The 24,254-nt window shown below is 34.5% G+C and overlaps 2 protein-coding genes across 4 annotated transcripts in view; one reads left to right on the top strand and one right to left on the bottom strand.

The window, feature by feature from the left end:
* The window catches only part of LOC128993249 (protein inturned-like), a 32,191-nt gene extending 27,524 nt beyond the window's left edge, over window positions 1–4,667 (top strand). The window contains exons 19-22 of one of the 2 annotated variants that reach the window (XM_054417032.1): window positions 63–145; window positions 2,060–2,237; window positions 2,664–2,803; window positions 3,282–4,667. In XM_054417032.1, coding sequence (XP_054273007.1) covers window positions 63–145; window positions 2,060–2,237; window positions 2,664–2,803; window positions 3,282–3,393 — 513 coding nt within the window. In that variant the 3' untranslated portion in view covers window positions 3,394–4,667. Of the gene's footprint in view, window positions 1–62; window positions 146–2,059; window positions 2,238–2,660; window positions 2,804–3,281 lie in introns of both variants that reach the window. The other variant, XM_054417031.1, reaches the window with a different exon arrangement.
* Window positions 4,668–5,371: 704 nt separating this feature from the next.
* On the bottom strand, window positions 5,372–17,216 carry LOC128992360 (kelch-like protein 10). Of its 2 annotated transcripts, none has more exons than XM_054415903.1 (10): window positions 16,748–17,216; window positions 14,358–14,486; window positions 13,551–13,700; window positions 12,651–12,817; window positions 11,710–11,921; window positions 10,984–11,132; window positions 9,943–10,129; window positions 9,216–9,335; window positions 6,936–7,128; window positions 5,372–5,672 (listed from the first exon to the last, which is right to left on the bottom strand). In XM_054415903.1, the coding sequence occupies exons 1-10, from the start codon at window positions 17,153–17,155 to the stop codon at window positions 5,660–5,662; spliced, it is 1,728 nt and encodes a 575-aa protein (XP_054271878.1). In that variant the 5' UTR covers window positions 17,156–17,216; the 3' UTR covers window positions 5,372–5,659. The 2 variants fall into 2 exon arrangements, with proteins under 2 accessions (XP_054271878.1, XP_054271879.1); XM_054415904.1 differs by having other exon boundaries at window positions 6,949–7,128.
* Window positions 17,217–24,254: the final 7,038 nt, after the last annotated feature.

Here is a 24,254-nt window from a genome sequence, read left to right as displayed (position 1 = left end):
TATCAATCATTATTTTCTTAATTAACATCTCGTAATTCTTTTGACTGAACAATTTTTTCCAGAGTGGAGCTGGGAGTAGATTATTCGATCTCTCGGAAATTGGAAGGAATCTACTGTCTGATGTTGAATATTCCTTACCCATGAGGTAAATCAATATTATCCTTGATACTATTTGGATTAGAAAAGTGAGGTATAGTTTGGAAAACCATCATGCAAGATTGTTTTCAAGAATAAAAAAAAAAAAAACCGAGGGATGGACTTCCAAATGTTATCATGTTTGTCCTTCCCTCATCAAACTACTACTGATTTTGTGAGGGTAGTAATTACTTTTCATGTTCTTATATCAAAACTTTAATCCAAAACTGTTCTTAAGCTTTCAACTCTCTTAAATTTATATTAGAGGAATTCGTACAGTTTTTGAAATACCTTATTAGCTGATTTTCTCCTCTGTTTAGTTAAACACCTCCAATTTGCATGTGAATTTTGAAGACAGTAGGCTATAGAAACTGTGTTTTCTTAATATCTGGCATATTCATTAATCTAGCATTGCTCGAAGGGTGTTTTTTAGCACTGAATAAGTCTTTGGGGTGCGTTTGGCAAATGACAATGTCCACATAGAGTTTAAAGGGGAGGGGAGTATAGGTAGTTGAATGGTGCTACCTGTTCTCTCCTAGAAAACAGAAGGTTTAAGGTTAAATCCTGTGGAAAAAGCCTTTGATTGTTTGAAAATGGACCCAGGTGTCCTTGATTTTATTGGGCTTTGAATAAATGGCCCTGTCCAAAGAACCAGCAATTTGTTTAGACAGAAACAAATCTGTCATCTCCATTCATTCAACATGCATAATTATTTTCAATTTAAATTGTGTGATATTATAAGGCCTTACCTTAGCAATCCTGTTTTTTGATCCGAAATTAATTAAGGTCCATCATCAGTCGGGATCTAGTAGACCAAATTTTCTAAAATAGAATCCACCCGTTGGGTTTCGTAGAAAGTTTCACAACATTTAAGACAATACAAGTCATAGTCAATGCGAAAAGAGTAAAACAATTAGGGTTAAAAACCATGGTTTTTATAATGTCAGATAACCTCACTTTGGTTAGAGAACCTGTTGCTGGCAACTGTCAAAATCAACAGGATTGTACTTGTTGTAGGTTATGTTGACTACGGATTGAAAAGATTCTGGTCTTAATTGGATCGAAGTGGACAGGTGTATGATTGATTATTTATTTTCAGCAATGTGTCAAAAATTATGTTTGCTGAAAAATTGCGTTGGTCATTGAGGATTTCAGATGGGTTGGACTTGGTGTTGCTGTACATGTGAAATTGTTCAATTATATCCAACATATTACTTTTTGATCCTTTATGTAAAATTTTGAGGTCTTGGTCTATTGTAGAATATGAATGGTTATTGTCTATAAGATGTTCGGCATATGTAGATTGGTTTTTGTGGGAGTTTTTGGGAAGGTGTTCCTTATAACGGACATTGAAACTTCGGCCCGTTTGACCAATGTAGTATTTTGGGCATGTGGCACATTTGAGTTTATATACCCCTGATGCGTCATGATTTGTTTTATTTCTATGTTTTGGTTTGTTGAGGATTTGGGCTAGGGTATTCTTCGATTTGTAAGCAATTCGATACCCTTTGTTCCTTAAAATATTATGGATTGAATTGTTGACTCGGCCATGATATGTCATCAGAACAAATTGGTTTTGAGGGTTGGGGAGGTCTTTTTTGTTATGTTTATTCTTATGCCGCCATATGAGTTTGCTTATGATGTTGGGGTTATAGCCGTTGTTAGATGCTATTTGTTTAATTATATTGAGGTTTAAAAAACAGGATTGCTAAGGTAAGGCCTTATAATATCAATTAATATATAAGCAATCCAGAGGCTTAAATGATTGTTAAATTGTGTGTTGAACATGCCGGATTAGCGAGGGTTTACCGTACTTTATTTTTGTGCGAGTCTAGACTCAATTAACATTTTTTAAAGTAATGGTTCAAACTCAGTTTTTGTTACCACTGCTTTCATTATAATTCTCCCTTTCTGTGCTGTACAGATTGACCGCTGGAGATCAGAACCCATTGTTCTGCTACGTACACCTGGACTGCGCTGAGGGGGTGATTCTCAGCAACCCTACGCTCACAGCGTCGGGACAACTGAGGCACATTCTTCACAACTTCCGCACCCTGGCTCCCCTTATACACGAGCTGCTACAGAATACTGTGCGGTTTAAGGTGAATATCGTAACTTTTTGGAAAATTAACAATTGGGGTTAGTTTATTGCTTTGCCGAAAAATCGCTAGTGAATCTCATTTGGTTTAATCAATTAGTTTCATGAATGAAATTTCTGGTTAGTCATCTTAAATTTGAAGAGGTTGATGAACTACAGTATAAAATATCAATATATTTACTACAGTAGAACCTTGTTTACACGGCCCAGCTTTCATAAGTACATTTTTTAAACCCCTTGAAAACGACAAAACAAATGTTAAATTAACCTCTATAACAAAATATTTCCATCAAACCAACCTAATAACACATTTCCCTCTAAACCTCAATGACTTATATTATTTTAATGTAACTCAGAACCTCCTTTCAAGTTTTGTTGATTTATAGAATGATTATTGGTTCATCAACAAAATCCTTTTTTTTTACAGAAGCTGAAAGTTCAAGAAGTATCAGAGTGCTTGATCAATAAAACATTGATTGCTAACAAAGAACATGCAATGCTGTTTGAGTGTCCTCCCGCCAAAACTGACTCTGGGAAGAAGTCAAAACCACTCACTTATTGGATTGTAGGGTAAGCATAATTTTTCAACATCGCTGTAATTTTGTCGTTTGTAATATTTAATATGTAATGTTTGTCTGTCTCCTAAAAGTCCTTATGTACAACTAACTTCCCATCTGATTATCATGTGACTATGGAAATTCGTTTCATAAACACTTTGAATGGTTTTTGTCTTATTCACGCCTGATAATCCAGCAGTTTGCATTGGACAAGGTAGTGAAGAACCGCCATATCTTGTCTGCGTTCTCTCCCCGTGGCGAGGCACGGGCAGAACAACTAGGATTGATAAAGTTATTTATTTTTATATCTCTCAACAGCTGATTGATTTCAACTCCCCTCCTCTGTCAACCACGGGTTTGGCTTACAAAACAATAAATAATGTCTTTACTATCTAACCAACTCTAAGCACAACATTTTTACTTAAGTCTTTTGTGTTCTAATGAGGGCAAAAACCTATTCTACCGTATCTAATTTGGTGATTGGTTTTCAGGCGGTTGTTTTTCATGCCTCAGCCCCGAGAAGTTTACATCTGTTTCCAAGACTCCTCGCCTCAGAATATGGTAGAAATCGCCTGCAGACTAGCTTTGAGTGCTTCTGGTTGAGAATACCCAAGTTGTAAAGAATAATCAACCACTTTAACTAAGCTAGCTCAACCCAAGGTTTCGAGCTGACTAATAAGCCAGATGGATATTAAAACCCATCACCGAATGTGTAAATGACGTCCTCTCAACTTGTCAACGAAGCTGAGTGGTAATAGTGCTTGCCCTCAAATCTAAAGGTTGTAGGTTCAATCCCGAGCAAATTTTATTTTGGACCCAGATGTAATTTCTCATTGGACAATCAATAAATGATGCTATCTAATATCTAACTAAACGTCAACGATAAATTGTACTTTTTACATTTTTTTGATGTCCCACCTTCACATTCTAGGACGATAGTTCTAGCTCAGAACTGTTTTACACATTACTTCAGGGTATACCTTGGGGTTGCGGCATTATCACATTGATAAAATCCATTGGTGATTGGCAGGATTTGAACCTAGGACCTCGTGGACTGAAGCCCGTGCTTTACTACTAGACCATTGAAGTCAATAGTAGTAATCGTTAAATAGTATCAAGGCCATCCGACTCTGAAAAAAAGTTAGAAAGTAGCAGCTGCATAGAAATAATAAAAATTAAGGCTTATGTATGTGCTCTCAACCTTTTGGCATAATTATGTACAACACAAATTATTAAATTGAGAATGTAAAATCAGCTATTATCGCAGTAAGGATGGATATTCAAATTCAAATTATCTTTATTTACATCGCAAAAACTGTTGATGTCAACACCATCCTTCTTTTACTCTTTTCCAAAGAACCGTAATAATTTTTCATTAAAGGAAATATTTTGCATTTAGTATATGTACCAGGTACCTGTTAATAGTCCGTCCATAGTATAAGGCTCAACACTATAATTTTATTCTCTTGTTTATGTTTATTTATAATAATGGTTTTATATAAGAGTTTTAAATTTTGTATAAATGTTTTTATAAACTAGTTGGTGCTGTCCGATTCAAGGACGTTTATAACTAGTTGTGGAACCTTGTTTAGATATATTTTTTAATTTGTTATGGTAACAATAAGAGCCATCGAAATAGCTTTAATATAGAGGCCTTAATATTTCTTAAAATAATACGTTTTGCCTAACATTTAAGATTTATCTTAAAAATAAAATTGTTATTAAATGTGATATCATAAACGATGTTACTTGTGTATATTATTAATATTGATGTGATAGAGACTGCGTGGATAAATTGTAGAAGTGCGTTGGTCAATAAATTAACTAACAACGCAACAGTGTAGATACAACTTGCCTTTAAAGATTATCTTTGAGAATATTGTAAACCTATTTTTTTTTAGTATTGCAATTTATTTCAAGTTCCAGTAAATAGTTTCACACTGTGAGTGCTTCTCGCAGATTTTTTGTATATTTGCATGAATTAGGTTTGCAAGAGTACTTTTTCTCTTTTTTTGTTTGCTGTTAGGTTGAAAACGTCTATTATTTATTGTTGAAAATCACTAAGATAGTTTATTTTTAGTGTTATTAATATTTGTGTAAGCTACAAAATGTTTTATATGCTGTATATAGATTTTTTATAACAGACAATAAAAACAATTTTTATAATTCTGTTATGCATTTTACATTCTCAAAGTCGCCTGTATTTCCAATAAAAATTATATTAATGGGATAGGGTAAAGATTTAATCCTCTTTTCATTTTATTTACTATTTGTGGACCAAATTGAAGATCTTTTAGTAGATATTACGAAAACCGCTAGGTGTCCCAGTTAGTATATTGAATTTCAGAATAATGAAGATTCAAAGTTGCAAAATCATAGAGAGTTAATGCTGTGCTTGGCTTTGGTTAGTCAAACATTTGTATGAGCTGTTCTTTTCTGCTTGAAAAAAATTATAAACATACACAAAACCATCAATATCATGTTTTGAACCCAACACATTTCACATTTTTTGTAGGCTACATAACTCCAACTGTATTTCAAACGAAAATCTAGTTAAAAGGAAAACAAAAATGGTAAACAATTGCCATATATTTCATTAAAATATTACTAGTATACAAGTGTAGAAATTCTATTTTTTACAGATTTTAAATTTCTTATATTAATTATATTAACAGTATACATAATTTCTACTGATGTCTACTAATAAGAATAATTTTGAACTACTATAACATTTGGGGAAAATGATGTTTTTGTCTACAGCACTTACAGAAGTACTTATTTGCTATGGAATTTAAATTAAATATATCACAAACAATGATGTATATTGGGAGGAATTTTTAGTCTTTTTTTGGGAAAAGCAGCTCCTTAGTCACATTTTGATCCTGGAACAAATAAAACACAGATTATTACAATTCATTGTCTGTTAAATGTTGGAGGTAAAATTAGAGATTAGTGCATTTATAATTTTTTATAAATGAGTTAGGTATAAATTAAGTTTATTAAAGAAGAGAACAAAATAAATTTACGAATACTACAAGTACCTACAATTTCATGAATGTATACCTTTTTGGATATATACAGTGTGATTGGAAAAACCCCGAACGGTGTAATACCATATATGTTTTTTCACCACACTATGATGTTTTTAGCGGTTTATATACATTAATTGGTGGCTGAAAGTTACGTTTTGCTGGCCATGCCAGCTGTCATCGTTATTTGGAGACCGAGCAGGTTTTTACATCCCTAGGGCGCAAAATCAGCTGCCCGCTTACTTTCTTAAAACATGATTGCATATTAAATACATAATCAGTATCCATAGCTTTGCAATACGTTTGTTTTATTGTCACCGCTGCCTAGCAACTATTTATAATTTTTTTTGCTGATTCCTCAAATTATTTCTTCACATAACCTTAAAGTTAAGGTTGTGTTGACTATCAGCATTGACTTTATATCTCTACACAGATATAAAGTCAATGTGTAGAGTGTAGAGATATAAAGTCAATGCTATCAGTGTGCATTATTATTGTGGTGAATAGTGGTAATAGGGTATAGTGTGGTGAAAAATAGCATTCGTACCACGGACGGAAATGGTTTTGCAGCTCTCGATCGTTTTAAGTTCTCGACTTTGTCTCGAACTTAAAAACTAATCTAGCCGGCAAAACCTCATTTTGGGCCCTAGGTACGAAATATACTATTTTACCTCTGAAGGGATGTGCCCACTAGGAGTCAGACAAAATTCTTATACAGCAGCTTAGGTCGAGTTTGTTATCAGATTAAAGTCTTAATTAACACCAGTGTAGGCTTCTGCGAAACCGACCAAAGTGGCCATTGGACTCCTGGCTGAATAAACAGCTGATCTTGGTAACAAAGCTATCAAATCATTCAAACACTCATCTTCGTCTCAAAATACACACCTGGTGTGTCAAAGATTAGTCTAAGGTAATCTAACATAATCTTAATCAAATCTTTTTCCGATTCGCAAAGAAAACCAGGTTGTATCATTGGGTGCAAGTTTGCAGGACTTAACTACATCCTTCATTTGGAATCTGTGCTAAAACGCAACCAATTTTGTATACGTTTGTATTTCTTCCTTATAATTCTAACTAGAATGTGAAAATATAACAGAAACAATGGTGGGTGCTTACACAATCCACTCACCACCGGCTGACTCCACTGCAGGGTCGACTCCGATACCCAGGAATGTGTAGCTCTTTGCGTTGGGCAGACCTCGGACCACGCACGCTGCTAGCGCCGATTTGTTGATGTTCATAGACGCGCTTTCAAACCACTTGTCTTCCTCCTGGTTGTAAAACTCCGTACAAGCCACTGTGGAGGTACCTAGAACAGAACTTATTTGGTACGAGCTGGGACAAGTTTTGCTTATTAAGGCCAGGCGCACACAGGCGATTTTGAGTCGCGCAACAGTTGCCCGACTAATCGGGGGACTGTTGCGCGACTCACTCGGAGACTCTGAAGTCTAGCGACAGTTGAGCTGGAGTGCGCACACAGGCAACTTTTTAGTCGTGAATCTAGTCTTGAGACGTGTTGGAAACACATTCGTTACAGCGTTCCGAATGGATTTCAATGATACAGCCATAGTATGTGCTTTGTTGCTGAAGTTTCGCGCGCGAAAGAAAAAGAGAAGATACTGGGTTCATCCCATATATAGTGAGCGACTTGTGAAAGGACAGTTCCATTTTGTACAATGACTTAAGAGAACACCCAGAGAAGTTTTTCAAATATTCAAGAAGACTTGTGAGACACTTCGTATCAACCTCTTCTCAACTTCATCAATTAATTGATCGACATCCTCATCACGCAAACTCATACTTGTAATTTTCTAAAAACTTCACACACACAACAAGTGAGCAAACACTAGTGACAGTTCTGGCCACGAGTAGTTGAACTACTGGGGTGAGACTGAGCGACACAGCGACTATTTAGTTGCATGTGTGCGCAACTACACTCGTTTCAATGGATACCAAACCTGGAGCGATAGTCCCGCAACAATTCAGTCGCAGAGCAGTCGCTGGCAAATTGGGTCCGGGAACATCGGTTGCAACAGTTGCGCGACTGTCACCAGACTGTTTTCTTCGTGTGCGCACTCCAATTTAAAACAATGTTGAACATTTTAGTCGGGCAACTGTTGCGTGACTCAAAATCGCCTGTTTGCGCCTGGCCTAACGATTTATTAACCCTTTTTATTTTAGAATTATTTGGGTATGAGCATTTTTGTCACGAGTCTCATTTGTTGTTTGGTAATTGCAAGATTTCTGCTCCTAATATGTTAGTTAATTTTGAAGAACCCAACAAAAATCCATGCAAAGACATTGAGAGTAAAACGTACAATTTTTGATTGCCACAACAACATTACCAACAACAACAACTATGGTACTATGGTCGATAGTTTGCTTGTATCCAGGAGTGCTGTTGCTTTAGATAGTTGGCATTTTTACCTCTACTCCTGAATATGAGGCAATGTATCTCTGTTAAGTAGATTCTTGCTCATTATATGTCTTAATTACCTTTCCCACCCAGTTGGATTTTCCTTCCTATAAAAAATTTTCACAAAATTAATTTCTTTCATATCATTGGTATTTGTGAAGTGTTGTTCTCAAGATTCCAGTCTACATTTTAGGAAAAGACAATCACCATCCATAAACTACTAGCTGTACCCGCGGGCTTTGCCCCGCTTAACTTCATAAGTATTCGCATGGCTCAATCACGTCCTGGTTGAAGTTCATTCGCTACGCTCACTCACCTTCAGGTTGGAAATCGTTCGCTTTTAAATTATATTTATTTGTAAACATTGTAGATCAAAAATTCTGACATTGGCCCACTTAAAACCCTCTGGGGCAGAGCCCTTTTGACGGATCTGCACCAAACTTCACTCGAACCATCCTTGAAAAATGCTTAATAATGCCTGAAAGTTTCATTACAATCTGTCGAGGTTTCGGAGTCCATAACGTATATACACACACACACACATATATATATATATATGCATATATATATATATACATATATGTATATATATATACATACATAGTTCCTCTTTTATAGATATAGATGAATAGCTCAACTGAAATGAGATTCTGCCCCAAGATTTCTGCTCTTCCCCATCTCATCTATTTGTACTTATAATGCCGCCATCCTCAACCATCTCATCGTCCTTTTTGGCTTAGGGTGTTTTGGGTGTTCACAGTTATCAGTGCATAAACTGCCTTTCAGAATTTTAAAGGATATTTAGGGCGATTGACCAAATAACAAAATTTTTGTAAGCAAATTTCAAACCAATTAGAACAATTACAGCGCTTTAGAAACTCATCTAAAAAAAATAATCACTTTTAAAACTATTCGTGTAAACAATTCCCATCAAATCAACAAAAATCATAAGTATATTTTAAAATTCTAATTATAATTACCATCAAAGCCACCGATGACAAGAATTGAATTGTCCACTATGACACTGGACAGGTTACTTCTCGGATTCTGCATGTCTGCTATCTGGTCCCATCTGTTGTAGACCGGATTGTAACGTTCACCTGTCAGGTCCAGTAAAATTAAATTTATTGATTTTTATTTAATCGTAAGCTTTTAAATGTACTTTATCTTATACCTTGAGAATTTATCTATACCTTCATTATAATTGTCAATATTATTGAGATTCATGAACACTTACCTCAAGGCGTTTTTGGAAAGTGGAGACCGTTTTAGATCAGTATTTATAACTAGTTTTGTTTTTTTATCAGTTAAACCAAATAAAATTGTTTTTATTTAATTTAACGGACATGCTAAATTGTTCCTACATTTAGTAGTATAATACAGTATCTCTAAAAAATCAATGTCTTCAGTTTATTGTTTTACAGGAAGACCTGCAGTTGATATATTCCTTTTTTTAATCATTGAAAAACAATTATTAACATTTTTGAGGGAATTGAGTTCAGAAGAATTACATCTGCTCAATATATATTACGATACGTTTATCTTTATTCTGTAGCCTGCAAAATCTTTAAACTTTTTTTAAAGAAATGGGGTGTCCGATGTAAACTTCCATTAATAGTCAAAGGTTTTGCTAATGGAAAATATTATAAAAATAAAGATAAAACTTAAATCAATGATACAATGATTAGATATGGTATCTGAACACACATGAGTAGAGTCTGTTAACTCCATCGTATCCCCCGAGAGCGTAGATATAGCTTCCGTGAGAGATGAGGTTAACACCTGACCGAGGCACTGTCATGTAGTCTACGAAGAGCCAGCTGTCGCTTTCCGGAGTGTAGACTTCCGCTGAGCGCATCACCTCGCCTCCGTCAAACCCTCCAGCCACGTAAATCTGGGACCAAGGAAACTAAAGTAGGCAATCTTGGCAACATAGTTACTTTATTCAATATAGAACTTTAAATGTGTTTAAGAAGATAGATTTGAAATTTTGAAATTGCATTACGTTTGAGATTTAATCTTTACAGTACAATATACTTCCTTCATTTTGGACACTTCAAGATGGAGGTTTTGATGGATCGGAGAAAGTCAAAGCCATCAGAAGTTAGTAAAAAAAGAAAGAACACTTTTCAAAATAACTCGGTTGATTTGTAAAACTAGAAAACTGAAGTGGTATAGTAATAGCAATATTATCTATACGTATCAAACAGAAAATATAAACAAGCTGTGACTTGTTTCAGAGGCTATAAGTTTAACTTTATGATTGCATGAGTATTATGGAGCTGGATGTGAATATAGCTGAGTAGTAATCAGAAGGTTAGCTGGTTCGATCCCCGAGAATAGACAATGGATTTTAAAATGGCGTGAGTTTGAAATCAGCTGTCCTTGATGAAAAAAGAAAGTGGTCCAGACTAAAGAACCCAGTTTTAGTCAGTAATAAAGTTTATCAATGCATCTTACCGATTTCAAACACCTTCATTTACATTCGGGTTAAAATATTCTTAGATGCCTTCTCATTGTGAATAGCTAATACAGTGATGTAAAGTGTCTTGACACCAATTTGCCAGGTACTGACAGGATTGACTTAAAGTTTCAAATTATGCCACTGGAGTTAGAAATACAAATGCAATAAACAGAGTCAAATGACGATTGCGTCTTTGTTATCGACAACACTCAATTAATTCATAAACAACATAAGTGATGTTGAATCCTGGTAGACAAAAAGTCACCAGAAGGAATGCTCCTCACCTTCCCGAACAGAGAAGCGGCGCTGGCATCGGATCTGATCTTGTTCAGGGGTGCTATCATGGTCCACTGATTAATCAGAGGGTTGTATTTCTCCGCAGTATTTAGCCTAGTGCGGCCGTTGTACCCTCCAATTGCGTAGATCTCACCACCTGTACATGCGACTATGGTAAGCCCAGGACAAAAATATCTACACTGTTTTTTTTATAATTGTAACCCAAAATCAATTGAATTTCTATAATGAGATTAACATAAAGTGATGAAAGTCGTAGCATTGTATAACTTTTTTTATAGCACTTGGTAAAAAAGATTAGATTAATCTTTCACCACAACTACTTTTTTTGTTTAAAAGGAATGCCCAAGTTACTTAAAACCAAATATTTATTTGTGCAGAAAAAATATGAGATATTAACAATTTATTTTTAAACTACACACAATACTACTCATATTTACCTACGGCTTTTGCCTGTTACCAACACATATTAGTCTGGGTATATGAACTACACCCTGTCCTTGATCATTGGGCAATAGCTGATCATGGCAAAAACAGCTGTCATTTGTCAGTTTCAAGGTTACAAAACGTGTCTTAGGGATGCTAGCTCAAACCGTCGCTTATATTTGTGTTCAAATACACCCAGTTGTGTTCCCATCCTAATTTGTCTAATATATATATAATATATATATATAAAACACATTATAAATTTATAACTTAACTATTCCACAGCTTACCAAGAGTAGCCACGCTTATGTAACAGCGTACATCGTGCATGCATGCCTTCTCAGTCCACTTGTATGTGACCGGGTCGTAGCAGTGCATCGTGCTGAAGTACTCGGAACCGTTGAACCCCCCGATGATGTAGATCAGTTTGTCCAACACGACCACACCGTGGTACGCCCTGATCTTCTGGTCCTTCATGTGCGACAAGTACCAACTGTCTGATCTGAAAAATGTTGGACTGAATTATATAGCGTTCAGTTTACCCTGTTTCCTAATTTGTTCAATTTTTCAACTGCTGTCTCTGCTGCTAAAATGTGCTTTCTCTAGAGATCAGCTCAGCAGCCATCATGAAAGCTTCTTCCTACCAGCTGAGAATAATTTTAGTGCTAACATTTGCTACTAGGTATCACCACAATCATCAAAACAAACATAATTTTGTAGTAAAACGGTCAAGGTTTTTTGACAAAAGGGTGTGTCCTTTTGAGCTTGAAAGTATTTCCATAACCACCAGTAGCTTTGACCATCTGAGTGGGAAAGGACAATCAATGGAAAATTTTTCTGCCCTGCTGTGCAATAGCTTAAGGTTAGTACAATTAACTTACCACCTGAAAATTAATACAACAAATTGTCTTCCTGATTACAAATTGCTGACGATTCCTTTTATAATCAACACGGTGTAAGGAATATTTTTAGTACAGATACATCTTTTTGCAGGAGAGGAATATTATTTATCTTTAATAAACAACACTTTCACTGAATATTATTTCCTGAAAGAGAAATTTTTAGCATTAAATTCCAGGGTCATCAGCTTTTCTAAACTAACTAACTATCCACTGGTTGACAAATTTGTAGGGCTCTACTAACTGAAATAAAAAAAAATAGTAAAAATACTAGTAGCCCTAGTTGATATAGTAGAAATCATAATAGTCATTCCTTGAGACAAATTACCAACCTTTTGTCATATGTCTCAATAGCATCTGTAGGATATCCGTCCGACCAACCGCCAATGGTGAAGACAACCTCATTGGGTATCCTCGGCCTGTGATGGCAGTAGAAGTAAAACGAGTCGTTTTCACTGTCGAACAGAGTGTCAATCGTCAGCAGCAGGTCCAGACTCTCCTGTGAATTTGGTGTTTTTATGAAAAATGATATTAAAACAAAAATATTTTCATTGAAGAAATTATTTGTGAAAACATTTTATTCTATGCCTATTTGTCAGTGATTAAATACTAAAAGTCTTAGCTTATGTTATCCATATAGAATAATAAAAATAAGTTTATTGCATCCCTCATAGCAGAAAAACTTAGTAGGTAAACTGGACTCTCTGAACCAATTATCATACTGGCAGAGATGGCCTTGGGTGGTGTAAACATTCAGAGTGGGGCCACCTACCAAAAAAGTAGTAGGTATCCAACAATACTAACTAATAAAAACCCAATGTATAATATTATGATACTTCCCCCTTTTACTTTTTTCATAACTGACAAAATTGACGTATAGTTAAAGGATTTAAAATTTTTTTTAAAATTTTCATTCAAGACGAGGTGCGGAGCCCTATGCTGCACCTTTCGCACATGCCTTAGGCCGGCTCTTCATACTACCCACCGTTTCAATTTTCTTTTATTTAGAACCTTTTCCTCAATAAATCAACTATTATTACTTGGTCTGCAAGTTTACTGTGGTATTTTTTGGTTACATGCATAAATAGACTATTTCAAGTGTAAGTTTCTGCAGGATCTCCTGATACTTTCAGCAGTGGTAAAAGTTGAGCGCAACTAATTGATACTCTCACCTTTCTACAAAAAAGGAATATAAGTAAATGGTGAAAGTTTCAATGGTACTTTCTCATTACCTCGGTGTTGTAAGGGTAGTTTTTGATTCGCTGATTGTAGAATTCCCCAGACAAAAGGGCAAAGCGGATGGATCTCAGGAGTTGAGCAAGGCTATGACGTCTTGACTCTGGGTCGTTCCGAATCCAGCGATCGATTGCTTCAAAAACTACCTGAGAACAAATTAATCTACTAAAATGAAGAGTTAAATGAAAATTGTATTTTTATTGTAGAGTAGGCCTATGTCCAACCAATGTCTTTAAAATCAGTCTAAGATCAATGAAATCTTTTCAGAAATGTAATAATGTGTTCTAGAGTAAAAGAAGTGATAATGTCTTCTAGAGAAAGTATCATCTTTGACTATTAATACAACAACTAGACATTCCATCCCCATGTTAAAGTTGTAGCCAGGTTTTTAATAAAATTTGTCTTAATTGATGTGAGCCACCTCCAGATTGCGCTGATCTAAATTACTAATTTCTGCCGATTACATTATGGTTTTTACCAAGTCAAACTGATGGAATGACTTATTATGAGCTATAGCAACTGTTGTGACCCAGCAATTACGTCTAGGTATCCAATAGTCAATGGTATCATTTTGCAAAGTTTTAAAATTTTTGATTGAAAATACCGGTATTTGTTTTGGTGCCTTATAAGTTTGATTGAAAAAAGTTTTGGAGTGTTGTGTGTGTGTTAAGAATCTCTTCAAACCTCAAACTTGATATGAGATGTCATCAGGCTCATATTTCAGTTTTAGGTTGAATAAACAATGTATTGTAACTTCACCTCGTATGGTTTTCAGTTGACAAAACAATGTGTTGTAACTTTACCTCCTCCTGTTTTACGTTGAGCTCGTCTGCACTGAGAAGCTCACTGAGCTCGTCAGCAGTCAGGGTGAGAAACTCTGAAGAATTCATGAGCTCCTCCATCTGGTCCCATCCGAACTGCCACACCTTCACCTGCAAAAGAAAGGAAATAACATTCATGCTCTAGCTCTTATAATTCACTATGCATGATATTCAAAGATAAAAACATAGAACCTTTTCCATATAAACATAGGCTATTACCTTACCTAAACCTGGGACCCCTTTACTTTTCAGTTTTGACTAAAATCAGTTTTCACTAAGGCTAAAATCACCATCCATTATCCATTCAAAATCACGTTTTGATTAGGATGCAGGTTTGCTGAGCCGGTGGTATTTATAAATATTCCCTCCTTGTATACATTTCTAATCGGGTGTTCAGGTTACGTGGTAAACCATTGAATATATACCATAATTTCCTGCACTCATTCAAAGATTGTATTTAAAAGAGCCCATAAACTTTCAGGATAACAAGTAGCACATAATCCTCCATAGAGTGTGATAGGTTATTTATATTTTACTTTTCCCAAGCCAATACCAAAGTTAGAATTAAGTATAAGTTACATACATTTTGACAAATGCTTTGAAACCCGATGATAATGAAAGTAAGATGGTAGGCTAAGTAAAATCCTTCTAAAAAATATGAAAGCAATTTCTACAGATTTCATTTCTCCATATTTTACTAGTTCCATCACATGTCTGATGTCCATTTGGATGGGAAGATTCACGGTCAAAAGAAAATGCCAACTTCTTACAAAAAAACACAGTTTTTAAAATAATAGGTAACTCTAACATAAAAGAGTGAAAATTTAAAAACGTACGTTTTCATGTCCCTGGCCTTTTACTTCGTAGATACTGGATTTGTAGTTAATTATTATGTGTTTTAATATTTTTTGGGACGGGGGCAACATGTTACACACATTTATTTGGTTTTAAATAGGTTCTAGGTATTTTTTTCGTATTTTTAAAGTCTTGAAATTCACGACCATGACGTGTCCCTAGGGTACATTTTCCAACTTTCACGCTGTTTTTAGACTAATTATTCATGCCGAAATATATAAAGCCATATTTTTATGTCATCAATGGTTATTAAACTTACAAAAAAGGAGCATATTGTAATTTTATTGTCATTACAAACTGACTACCATGACAAAATAAGTCTGTCCCTCGATTTGGCGTCACGACCATTTGGGAAAATTTTTCAACTTTGGAGCACGACAGTGGCAAGCCTGGCGTCGATGGAGTCAGTTGGTTTTAGAGACTAGTTCGGGGTGTACGTCAGGATTGTAGTGCCGGTCGTTTTGAGTTGAAAGGAGGAATTACAAGATTAATAAAGGAAAGATTGTGTTTTTTGTAATTTTGGTGTGTCCATGACCGTACGTAGTCATTCGATAAAGTAGACATGGTGTTAATTTTTGTTTATAAGATATTTCAATTGCTAGATTAACCTAGCAGTCCACTTTGTATCCTCGAACATGAGGTGCAGGGCTACCGCCAGAACAGAGCCAAATAACACGTAATTTCACGACCAAAGTTTCACGACCATCGCGGGTTTTTTCACGACCAATCAAGCCTTATGGATTATAGTGTGTTTAGTAGTGACAATAACTTTAATATAATTGTAAATTGAACAGTTAAGTTCAATTGAAACACATATTTTTATTATAACTAATAGGATAATTGAAGGATTGTTTAGAACAATTTAGATTATTCCAGACAATTCACGACCGTACCGCTTGTCCCTGACCATCACGTTTATGATTTCTATCATAAAAATTTCAAAAATTAAAATATCGTCATATTTCAATGTTTTATACACAAAAGAAGCACACCTCTATACAAACATAACGATTTTTCGGGTCTCAGGTAAGTTTTTTCGGAGTTATACAAACTTAAAAAGATTTTATTGGCTTTTTTCAATTTTTTGAGTTTTTTTATTTTTTTCTAGAAAGACCAAATATACCAAAAGCTCAGTGACCTATTTATTGTATAATGGTCATAAAAGTAAATAAGTTTATAGCAAAACATAGCTATAAAAATAATATTAACTATTTTTAATATTCATTTAAACGTCCGTTATGGTCGTGACGGGATTTTGTGTTTTTCCACTAAAGATGCTCTTTTAAAAAGAAACTACCAAAGATATTGCGTTACCATGGACATTTTATGAAACTTCAAATGTTAATGAAATAAAAATAATAATAAAAGTTTTGAAAAAAGGGGAAAAGAATTTGCAAAGTGCTTTTCCTGAAAACGTACGTTTTTAAATTTTCACTCAAAAACGTCGTAATCTTTTTAGTGTCTTCGTTGCAGTCACTCAACAAAGATATTTTAAAACCTACGTCTAATTGCCTTACCTCAAGATCCCGAAACAAGTAGTTCCTGGCGAATCTGAGCATGCTGGCAAAGTTATCAAAGCTGATTTGTTTCCCGATGAAGTCTGCGCAATGTTTGACTAGAGATTCGCACGAGAACCTGTCGGCGGCCACCATGAGCGCCTGCGCGTTGTGTACGTTCACCGCGCATGTCCCGGTGTAGGCGCACTCCACAATGGCGGCGACGATGTCCTTTGGTTCGTCGTCAATCGTCATTTCTCCAATCTCCCGCCCCTCTTGGCCCAGACTGTTGGTGAAGTAGGCCCTGAAGTATGGACTGAAGGCGCCCAACACCACTCTGTGGACTAAAAATCTTCCTCCGTCTGAAGTCTTGATGACGCCGTCGCAGAGTTGTCCATTAAGTCTCATCTCGTTGTAGTTCGAATGCATTACGAAGGTTGAATTTTTAAGGTTGAATTTGTAAATTTTCAGATTTTGATGTGGTTTAATATTGTTGTTTAACTCATATGTTTTGAGTTCGTTTGGTTTGTTTTTGTGTATGCCATAGAGTAAATGTTTTGATTGCAGTTGGTTATAAATCCGCGGTCTGGAGTAACACCGAGTTTGTTTAATCTATGGTATCTCGGTTTGGAAAGTATGAGATGTAATAATGTTGACTTTGGATACAGCTTTTAGGTTTAAAATTCTATTGCAAAATGTGACGCTCGTTGAAATGCAATGCAATTTACTGTAATGTTCGATTACTTTTGCGTAGATTTCGACAGCATATTCTTGTCTTGTTTATGGTATACGGTATACTGTGTTAGCTTTTCTCTTTGCTTGTAACACCGGATAACGAGCATAAGTTTATAAATATATTGCTAAGTCGATGAAATATAATTAAAATAGTAACACACTCTAGTCTAGATATAATACCGGTACATACACACGTAAAGGTACTTTAAAATTGTTTACAGATCAATAAGGATGAAAATGTCTCAGGAGTTTTAATTACTCGCAATGTATGGAAATAAAATTCCATACTTCTTAGGCAAATAGTTTATACCAAACTTCATTACAATCTGTCGAGCGGTTTCGGAGTCCATAGGGTACGTACATACATATATAGGCCCTACATACATACTTCCTCTTTTACAGGTAAAGATTCAATACAATGTTCTTGTCTATAGTGTTTAACGGTCAAAGCAAAACGTGTACTACTCTTATTATGATGCCTAAAGCCAGCAGAAATCGATTTAACTTTATGCTAACAATATAGGCGTAAAAGTTTTGAACTTTTAAAACATCCGTTCTAAAATCTGATCTCTCGAGGAAATAGTTGGTAGCTATGAAATATGAGATAAACTTACTTTAGCTAAGTATTCATTGACTTTGTGTCAAATAAAACTAAAGTACCTCGCTTGGTTGCTACGAACCACTGATTTGTAAGTTTGCAAAGTCATCCTGTTTCCACCAAGATAGTCGTGCCCAACCATCGTTTGGATGGCAGTTGAATAAAAATGAGACATTTTCTCCAATATCACCGTGTTGCTGACGTTTGCAAAGGAAGAAATTGGTCGTCCATTTAAAGAAAACGTTTATTTATCTGTTGAAATATTTGATGATCTTTTGGTGTGTTTGTTGATGGTTATTTTTGAGTACGCTGATTTTAATTAACTATTTTTAGCGAATTTCAATGTAGGGAAGTAGCTATTACCGTAGGTGGCACGGTAAGACCTAGGCCCTGGACCGATTTACTTTTTCATTTTGATATCCCCAGAGGCCAAAAACACCATTCGTTCAAATTTATATATGTATATATACGTCCGTGAACGTGAAAACTTGAGTAATTTTTGTCCGATTTTGATGGCATTTACGAATGAGTTATTGGATCAGCTGAAACATATGAATTAAATTAATCAAAACAAACGAATATTTATTTCTCAAATCAGAGTGTTAAAAAAAACTTAGTCTGTGCGTGGTCTGTGCTTTCTACGAATAACCCGGAAATGAAATCTGTGTATTCACTTTAAAGAAGTCTAAACAAGAACGACTCAAAAGTAAGTACCGCATGGATTCTTTAGCTTTTATTATTTCTTTATGCACGACATGGCCTTCATTTTGACATACCTCCCAACCATGCTATGTATATTTAAGAATTCCATCTTTAAAATTTTAAGGATTTAATATCACCTCTTATCTTTTATTTACTACAGGTTTCAATGAATGGTTATGTTGTGTAGAATTTGTTACCAACAGGAAACGGTTTATATCAGTTTTAATTAGGTTCTTTACCAGGGGTCGTAGAACGCTCTGTTGTATCCATTGGAGTTTTTTAAACTCATTAAGCCGTTAGTTTCGTTACCTAATTTCGTTAAGAATTTCGTTTCCTCATAAACCCATTCTAAAAAGAACTCAATTATCATGTTGATGAGAACCATGAGCATGTTCCAAGATTGGTTGTTGCTCACTTGGGCACCTACTCTATCAAAGCAAAGTTGGCTAACTCCGGTCGAACTCATACTACGCAATAGTCCGTAATCCTTTCAAACTGACTAAGAAGGAATTTCCCTTAAAAGTTACCTTTGTCACGACTTTAAAGCACATGGTCAGACGCTAATGAATGAAGTAGGTATTGCACGTACCGGTACCAGAATCTGTTTTTTACACATTCAGTTTTTGTGGCTTTGTCAAGGGTGCGCTTTTTCAATGAAAACTACTTCTGTGTAAAACAAAATATCGTTTATGGCCAAATTATTACTTCAATAGTGTTCAAATAGGTCTTATAAACATGTAAAAACGTAAATAACTTAACATTACATTTTGAAAAGGTTAATTATCTAAAATGTAGACTCCTTAAGTAAGGACCCATAAGTAAATCAACAATGCACTTACCACGCAGAATTAAATGTATGTTGTGTACCTCAATAAGTGGAATTTGAGAAGGATTCAGTGTGAATGCTACGCACGGGTCAGCAAGTATATTCTTAACATGAGTTTTAATTTTCATTCCAAAAACTTATATATTCAAACAGATTATTGAGGAAAAATAATTCTATGCAAAAGTTTAGAATTTAGTTCATATTATAGGAACACAAAACAAAATTTGAATAGCTAGAATTGAACTATATTCGAAAATATATTCCTTGAGCGTTGAAGGAAACACCAATTGAGCAAATGTAAAGTCGGTTGGTGATGTACAAATGTACGGACATTCCAAGAACGAGTTTCTTCCTTCCCAAATTGCGGCAATAACTCAAAAGAGAAATATGGAAACTCGGACAATAGTTTTGTACGAATTGTTTGACGGAAAGCTTTGTACACGTGAGATTCAACCATTTTGTCTACGACTTTGTATCAATAAAATTCAACTAATAGACATAAAATTGTTTTTGACAAATTAACAGACATAAAAACTATTGACAATTATACTAAACAAAATTTTACTTTGAATTAATGACATAACTGAAAATACAGAGTCTTGCCTACTAGAAACAACTAGAAACAAGCGTTTGGTTTGAACTATGTAGGATACAAAACTATCTATGCTAATGAGAGTTGTACAATGTACATAGATGGACAATCAGTCACGTTAAAGAAACTTAACTAAAAACTCAACCAGTCGAACAAAGAAGTGAACAAGAACTGGAAAATTTGAAAACAAACTTAAACCGAACAAAAACATAAACCAAGTTACAATAAAATTGCTTTTTTTTACCAAAGTTACTAAAAGGTATAGGCTACTATGTAACCAAGTAAAGTTTGATTTTCAAATGTCCCTTGGCGAGACCAATACTGTATACAGGGATATACTAAACATTTCATGGAGTAATAAGAGCGGTGTTGGTGGACTAAACAAGGTTTCATTTCCGGTTAAGGTTTAGCAGTCTTCCGGTTGCAAACAGTTCAGACAAAAGTTAATAAATTTAATTTTAAAATTAGAAAAAAATCTATGTAAAGGTCAATATTTTAGGAATGTGCAACTCTTCAAAAATAGTTTTACCTTTTTCCAAAGGAAGTAATAAGTTTTGGTGACATTCTTTTGTTACAAAAGTAGTGCTTAAGCTTATTTCGCTATCGGTAAATAACACTAAAGTAGTTTCTAGTTTTTGATATAATATTAAAATTGTCCACCTTATGAGAAATTACCTTTTTAAATTCTTATACACGATTTTTGTCGGCAGTTCGTTAGATAACATTTTTTTAATAATCTTTATTGGTCAAACTTAAAAGAAAGAGTGGGTGACACAATAGAAACGAAAGTTTTGACGGAAAAAGTCTCAAACACAGATCAATCAAGGTTGACAGAAACAAAAGTTTTTTCATAAGCTTGAGTGCGAAGACTTGCTGGGCAAAACAAAAATATTTCTGAATTTAGAGTTCCTTGTTTAGAGTACAGTGTATACTCGAGTTTTATTTTATTACAACTGTACTTCTGGTGAAATAAAATAAATGGCTTTTATAAGTAAACGATATACAATTACAAAAATATATTGAATGGCAGATTGCTAATCTCATAACTCTTCAGCATATATTTTTCTTTGTTGACGGAAAAGTCTTTACCCATAATAAATAAAAAAAAAATGGTTTTAAGTTTGTTGATGTGAAAATTATAAAATGTTTCGATAAAACAAATTTATCTTTCTTTTAGAAATAAATATGGTAAATAAATGAATAAAACCGCATCTTTCGTAGGTTAGAGAGTGAATCGTCAATTCCAATTGTCTAAAAGTTGTCTTGTCCATCACATCCTCAAGCTAAAGAGAAATAAGATGTCTAAACCAGATTCAATGTTCCTTTGTAGTAAATAATAACGTATCAGAAGAAAGCAGTTTGTTTACGATGTAACATTGAATATTTTAGGTATAAACATGCCAACCTTCCCGGTATACCTTATAACCTGGGTTTTAATAAATGGGATAAGTTAATGAATTGGTGTATAGGTAAATCTTTGTTAAATGATCCCCACAACTTTATGTTTTTCTTAAGGGACATATTACATCTTATTTTTCTGGATCCCATTCATAAAGGCTGATAACGTATGGATATAGATTGGTAGTGTAACAAAATATTTTTACAACCACGACTTATGGGGGCTTTTGAATGTAATGAGAGAAAGCTAGGTTTTGATAAATAGTAAAAAAAAATTGTTCTTAAAACCCTAAACAACTTATGTGAAAGGAGCCAACAAGGGCAAGGGGAAGAAGGGGCAAAGTCCGTTTTACATAATTTCCAGGAATCGAAATCTTTAATTTGACTTGGCCCCTTATAGGCCTACTTGTTGTCAAAATCTTTTAGATGGTATTTGAGGGTGATACTTGAGGCCCCTTTCTTCCACAATATTTATATATTCAGAAAGTAGGCAAAAACAAATAGTTATGCATATCTATCTCAATTTATAAAAAAACGAACTTTGCCCCTTTACCCCCTGTGCCCTTCCTTTGATTCCCTTAGTGATGGAACTGCTTCTGTAGTTAACTTTATTTTGATCGAAGTAATAATCCCATTAACACTTGTATTATCTGTAGCAAATCACTTTACACATACCATAAATCAGGAAACTAGTGTTTTTTTTCTGAAGAAGTATACATGTTAATCACGAAACAATTCTAAAATGGTGTTAGATTTTTTTCTAAACACAAACCAAACAGTTACACAGGCAAAGGATTACGAGAAACACACGAGTTGAAGGATCAACCGAACTGTGCTGCATTTGTCAACGTTGAGCTGAATAGTGTCAGATGAACATAATGATGATTGGGGTATCTGTCACATTCCATCATGTAATTACCAAGGCATAATTTGTTGTTTGATATTAGAATAATATTAGCGAATTTCTCATACAGGGAATAAGCTGTTAACGTAGGTCTCATGGTAAGACCTAGACTCGTGATTGATTTACTTTTTCGTTTTGAGGTTCCTAGAAAAAAAAAAAAAAAAAAAACACCCTCCGTTCAAATGAATTATATATATGTGTCCGTCAGCACGATAACTCGAGCAAGAATTATCAGATTTTGATGAAATTTGCTGCAAACGTGTAAACCTACGTTAATTCGAACGAATTCACGAACCAGCGTGATCGGACTATAGGGAACGGGGGTTTATGGAGGGTGTTATAGGATAAAATTGGGGTTTCCATTTTTTCACACTAAAAACACAACATTTTACAATTTTTTTTCAAATCATTTTGTAGAGCTTAAAAAAAGAAATAATTTTGTATATTGAAGCGTTGTTTTATGCCTAAAGGTTACGGAGATAATTAAAACAAAAATTTAATTAAAAATTCCCATGTTATTATAATGGGGAATAAAAAAACCCGTTGTACTTTGCTTGTTTATGGGTATGTTTTAATCAAATATGGCAATTTTGTTTATTTATTTCATTCTAAGCTATCAACATTTCAATAAAAAAACCTCAATACCTTCCCTGTAGCAGCAAACCTAAGTACTCACTAAAATTAATGTTATTTTAAAAGGAATTAAATCTGACAATTTTAACGAAATATTTTAGTAGTAATCAAACCCGGTAAATGGAAATTCGCTTAGTCTGCAGGTTTGCTGCGGCGGGGTTTATTACGTACTATAATACTGAATTGAGGATTTAGAAGACGGGTACCTAGTCCAGTAAAAAAAAACTAACAACTTCAAAAAACCCGTCAAACATAAAGGTCTACCTGATCTTAAACAGTATCAATGAACGTGTTATCTCCCTCATGCATGGGCAAAACTTAACAGTGAACAAGAAAAAAAAATAACGACATAATTTAAAATTGGAAATAGCTTTATAATATCTGGATATACAGGTGGTGCTTTAAAAAGCAACCATAATGGAGTTTATGTATCATATAGTATGCATAAATTTTGAGAGAAAACAAAAACAAACTAACAATAACGCAAACATTAATTGAACATATCTATAATTTTATGTATCCATATATAAATCCCAAAGTACCCATCAACTTTTGAGAAAACTAAACAGTCACACCTCCATAAACCAAATACTTAAAACGTTCGTCATGACGAGAAACCTGCGCAAAACTATCCATTATTTCATAATTTGCTTTTTAAGGTCGTAATTCCTTTCTAAAGGGAACTTTCCATATACCTAATGTTAAAAATACCTCAGCTGTACTTATTTGTTTGTTGTTCTTTCAAGGTGTGATTGTATGTTTGTATTACTCCATTATATTTAGTTTATTTAAGCTTAACTTAACCGATCAATAATAATTTTATTAATACTTTGAAGTCAAATGGGATGAAACCCGTGGGCAACAGATAGGTTGCTTGAATCGTTATCCACTTATACTTGGCTTAAAATACCTACTTTGTATGGTCGCTATTTCAATGAAAAGTATTAAAGTATTTACATCTATGAAGACGATTTGAACATTACACAATTATTTTAAACTCGATGTTGTTCTACAAATTAATTTAAAAAGCGTATTGAATTACTATACTCTATTCACAAAATTCAGGTGGTTTTAGGGAAAGATGTATATCTCCTTCTACTTGACCCCACCTATAAAACAAAAGCTCAACTGCTGAGGTAT

The sequence above is a fragment of the Macrosteles quadrilineatus genome, unplaced genomic scaffold, assembly GCF_028750875.1.
Source record: "Macrosteles quadrilineatus isolate MER2022 unplaced genomic scaffold, UCM_ALF_1.0 Scaffold_4__1_contigs__length_99947679, whole genome shotgun sequence".
In the NCBI taxonomy this organism is placed as follows: domain Eukaryota; kingdom Metazoa; phylum Arthropoda; class Insecta; order Hemiptera; family Cicadellidae; genus Macrosteles; species Macrosteles quadrilineatus.
Note: the sequence above shows the minus strand (reverse complement) of the source record. Positions and strands in the feature narration are given on the sequence as shown.